Source organism: Gavialis gangeticus, unplaced genomic scaffold, assembly GCF_001723915.1.
Source record: "Gavialis gangeticus isolate Ggan-Ray unplaced genomic scaffold, GavGan_comp1, whole genome shotgun sequence".
Classification (NCBI taxonomy): Eukaryota; Metazoa; Chordata; order Crocodylia; family Gavialidae; genus Gavialis; species Gavialis gangeticus.
Window position 1 is genome coordinate 75,001,102 of NW_017729024.1, and position 5,007 is coordinate 75,006,108.

Here is a 5,007-nt window from a genome sequence, read left to right on the forward strand (position 1 = left end):
TGTGTGTGTGTGTGTGTGTGTGTGTGTGTGTGTGTGTGTGTGTGTGTGTGTGTGTGTGTGTGTGTGTCTTTCCTTTCTGCAAGTTCTGGTGTTTCTAGGCAATATTGTAATGCATCGGATAAACAATCCTGCGCCACTGACTTTGGTGGAACCTTTAGAACTGTTCCAGGTGAGGTATATAGCACCTTAGAAAACACCTTGTGTTATTTACTATTTTTTTCTATTTAAGTTATTATATAGAAGTTATAGAAGTCATATAGAAGTTATCATAGCAGCTTGGGTTGTTTTGTTTTCTTTTGTTTTAACTTCTGTCTGTCCACCAACCATCATCAATGTTGGCAAAAAAATCAACCACTGTTAACAGTTAACTGCTTGCCAATGCAACAGAAGGAGAAGTCAGTATCTGGGTGTTATTTTAATAGGCTAGTAGTATATTAAAAATTCAACTGAAATGTTAGTTGGTATTCTTCGCCGCATCACAACAGTTTAAAATAGGTTATTTTTCACTTAAAAGGGAACTGTTTTGAGCCTATTTTAAATACAGAATGTTTATCGTCTTATGGGTATGACATGAAGCAGAGAACACCAGCATTACTAGCCAGTGTCCTTTCTAGCCATGGAGCAGAGGTTATTTCTATAATTGAAAGCATCCTCATTTTTCACTCTAAAAATAAGTATTCAAATTATATTACAGTAATCAGTCTGCACTAGTAATAATCTATTTGGTTACTAAATTTTATACATACCTCAGCTACTGTTACAGCTGTCAGGATTCTGTCATCCTTTATACTGTTCTTTTGTTTCTGTAAAGCTTTCCACATTGTATTCCTTAATCCTTCTCGGCTCACATCCCCACTGAGTTCACTGCACATCATAACTAGATTGTGAACCAAACCATATCGAATAACCCAGAATAGATCTTCACCTGCAAATAATTACATTTTAGTGTGTGCCACATGTAACAATTTTGCTATCAGATTAATGTATTTTAGAAAGAGACAAAGAAACAGAAACCCTTTATTAAATGCAGAGTTATAATAATACCCATAAAGTAAGCTTTAGGTTTTTGGTGGGGAGAGTTGCAGAGAATTTGGCTTAGTGAATTTAGACATTGTAGAGTGGATACTTACTTTTGTAACAGGAGAATCAAATCCTTTAGCAGATGGATTTTGTTGGCATGTGATACTATAAATGAGTTTGTGGGGGGAAACGGTGTATTTGTGTGAGGGAGGTGGGGGAGAGGAGGAAAGGCTCAAAGGGAGCTTAGATGCTTTTGCCTGTTGTTAATGGAAATAAGTCTAAAACTCTGTATCCCAGGCTTGCAGAATAATTTGATCTCAAATGGTCTTAGCAAACTGTCATTCAGTTCTCATAGAAAATACAGCAGTTCCCATTTCCATTCGAAAGAGAAAGGGGAAGACTTCAGATAACAGACGAGATTTAATGAGTCAAAAAACCAAACAAGTTAAGTTAGTAGTCATCCTTAAATGTTTCTTCTGTCTTAGGCCCCATGTATGTTACACTTAAGGCATGATTAACCAGTTCATATGCCTTAAGTCGTCACACAGCCACATGTTCAATTAATGGCATGATAAAAAGAGGAATAAGCTACCAAGTTATTCCATAAAAGATGTGTAATAACTTTGTATCTGTTTCCTATCACTGCCATAAATTGAACATGTGGCCAGTTAAGGGGTGAATGGAGTTCTCCCTCTCCACCTCTTCCCATGACTCAGAGATCTCAGCTGCTGTGGTCTCCCAGCTGCAAGGGTGTGTGAAGCCTCCCTCTACAGTTGGGAGATCACAGCAACTGCAGCCTTCCTGTTGCAGGGACCCCTGGGGCTCCCTTGAGGCTGAGAGCCTGGTCAGTTGATCCAGGCTTGCACCCAGGGGCGCTTGCTTCTGGTTCAGGGGGAGCCCAGGATCAGGTTCCTCCTGCACTAGCAATAGAGAGCAATGGGATCTAATGCACAGTCCACACAATTGTGCCTCCTGCCATGCGCTTGTGCCATGGCAGGAGGTGTGATTGCATGGATCATGCATTAGATCCCATCATGCCATTACCTGCATGTGTAGAGGGGTCCTCACAGAACACAGTATTTATAATGTCCCCAGTACTCTCTTGTACTTAATATATGTAATACTACAAAATATTGAAGTATTTGTCCTGAAAGATGCTAAGTCCTGAAAGCTGTCGAACAATTTTAATTTCCGCTGAGGTCAACAAGAGTTCAGCATACTTAGTAACTTATAGAAGGTGCTTAGAACTTGCTGGATCAGGAACTAAGAGTTTTTAATAGAGGCCACTGTGTATTCGTATTGCACTTAAGGAAAAGGGAACTGGATTACTTTTAAGGCATCTTCCTAAAAAATAAAATCAGAATGATAAATATTTAATAAGAGATTTACTAGCCCATGTTTGAATTTAGATTAATTTAGCATGAGTTTTGGAGTAAATCCAAAATTCTGCAGGCTGTGTTTCACAAGGATAAAATATGCATACCTTAAGGGGATCAAAATAAGTATCATTCTTCATCTTTTGCACACCGGTCCAGCAAAACATTTAGATTTACCATACAAAATATAAATCTACAAGAATCAACCCATCTACATAAATAATATTATGCCATCATTCTGACTAGCTTCAGCAAACATTTCCATTTTTAAGTTAATCATTTTAGTTGTGAGCAGTACTGTAGTTCATATATATTTGTGGCCAAGCAGAATGTCCAAAAGCAAACCAGGAGTTGTTTTTCAGTTTGAAGACTGCCAGTTGCTAGGAGAGAGTGCTGTAACCCAACTGGTTGCCACTGTGGGGAGCACTAACTTGAAGGATAGTCTCAGAGGTTTTAAAACTAGCAGGAAATGCAGAAACCAAATTCATAAGATCCCAAATAACTCATACCAGCATGGATAACTTCATACCTGGTCATACCTCCAATGGATTGAGGTATGACTAGTGGACTTGGAGACATAGGGCACATCTACACAAAATGTTTTACTGGGCAGGAGGGCAAATTACTACACAGTAAGTGTCTGTGTCTACACACCACATGCCACCTCATGGGGCTGCAACTGGTTTGAAGGGGAGACTGTGGACCTCATCACACTGTGGGGCAAGGCCAAGGTTCTCACCCAGTTTGTGCGGAGTGAGCACTCCAATGTGCATATCTATGAGGGCCTGTCAGGCCTCATGCAGGTGTGAGGGCATGGCAGGTTGGTGCACCAGTGTTGCATAAAGGTCAAGGCCTTGTGGGCACAGTGGGTCACTTGCCCCAGCCACAACTGCCAGTCAGGGGCTGCCTGCAAGTCCATGCCCTTTAGATACCTTCGCACCTCAGCATCCCGAATTGAGCCATGCTGGGTACTCCAGCACAGATGACCTGCCCAAGCCTCTGCTGCAGCCTGGCACCCTCAGTGATGTGTCACTGCAGGAGGGCCCCTAAGCCCCTCATCCCACCAAGTGCCCCAGCTCCAGCTCCTCCCTGGGCAGCCAGATGCCACACCGCTGCACACCAGGAAACCACTGGGAGTCTCACAGCCTTGCCACCAGTGGACACTGATTCGGGATGTCAGACATGCCTGCAATGGCCACCTGTTAAGCCCTGCACTGGGAGGAAGGCCCTCTCTGTCCCTGCTCAGGCCCCTAACCCTGTCCTCCCCTCTCCACCTGGTCCAACTGTACCCCCCTAGGGCCTCCTCCCATGCCTCACCACAGCATGCCGGGAGGCGGGAGAAGTGTAAAACTTTATTGAGCAGCCTGTACCACAACCAGTCGGTGGGCATAGGCCTCTCACATGCTGAAGAATTCATCAATTCTGGTGGTAATGTCCTTAGCTACAGGGGTCAGGAACATGTAATGCAGCCACAGTTAGCCCTCCAGGCAGTGACAGAGGTTGCAGGGCAGGGTGGGCTTGCCCTTCACACTGTTAAAGCTCAGAGACCTATCCCAGGTTTGCAGGGCTTGATGGTAGCTCAGGAGACTGGCTGGCTTGCAGAAGGAGAAAGGTAGAGGGGGAGGGGAGTGGCTCTGGAGACATAGCAGCAGGTGCTGCCAGGAGCCGGGCTTGTTCTGGCCTGGGAACGGGGTAGGAGAGAAATGGGGGAGGGGAGGTTCCAGCAGCCGCCTGTGCCAGGGCCTACCTGCCTGACTTACCATGGTCTGTAGGCACCCGTGCATGCATGCCCCTGATCTGAGGCTGGGCACTGCACAGCATCCCTGGTACATAGCATCTTACCTCAGAAATGTTTCAAACTCTCACAAACATGTCACAAACAACAACTTTCTCCTGGCTCCATAGGCTCTGCAGCTGCATACAAGGGAGAGGCACCTGTTGGCAGCCAGGATGTGCTGGGGTCCTGCAGATGCATCAGCTCTGGCAGTGCAGAATGCAGGACTGGACCCGGTTCCTGGACCACCATGGCTGAGGAGCATCTGGAGGACTCACAGACTTGGTGGGTGAAGGACACTGCCTGCAAGGTTGCCAGTGACCACCGCAAGGAGGTGAGGGACTGGGTAGACCAGAAGCTTCACGTCCAGGAGCCTCTCCTGGAAAAGTGGCAAGTGGAGGTCCTGGAGCAGCAGGTGTCCCCTGGCAGCTGCCTGCCACCCAGTAATAGACCCCCTGCCATGGGCCTGGGCTGAGGTGCAGCAGTGTTTCCACTGCCTAGGAGCCCCTGCCCTGTCCCCCTCCCTGGGTTCCCTGCCACCCAGCCCCCATACCTGAGCCCAGGCCCACTGCTTGCCCTGGATCCATGTGGCTGCAGGGCAGGAGCTGCCTGCAGTGGGGCCAGGACTGTATGCAGGCCCTGCTGGCCCAGTCTGCAGGAGGGGGAGATGGGTGCACCAGCAGAGCAGTGCCCCCCCACCCACTGGCCTCATTGGGGGAGTGGCCAAGGGCTGTGGTGCTTGGCTCCTGTTCCCAGGCTCTGCCCCCTGGGCACCCCCACCCCACAGGCCCCCCCACCTCTGGGAGGGCACACACACAGCACACACTGTAAATAGTC

At 47.2% G+C, this 5,007-nt stretch overlaps 1 protein-coding gene across 1 annotated transcript in view; it reads right to left on the reverse strand.

Moving 5' to 3' along the window:
• The window catches only part of TMEM232 (transmembrane protein 232), a 143,480-nt gene that overhangs the window by 24,358 nt on the left and 114,115 nt on the right, over positions 1–5,007 (reverse strand). Inside the window, exon 11 of the mRNA XM_019517248.1 lies at positions 747–925. Within this exon, the coding sequence (XP_019372793.1) occupies positions 747–925 (179 nt within the window). The remainder of the gene's footprint in view (positions 1–746; positions 926–5,007) is intronic.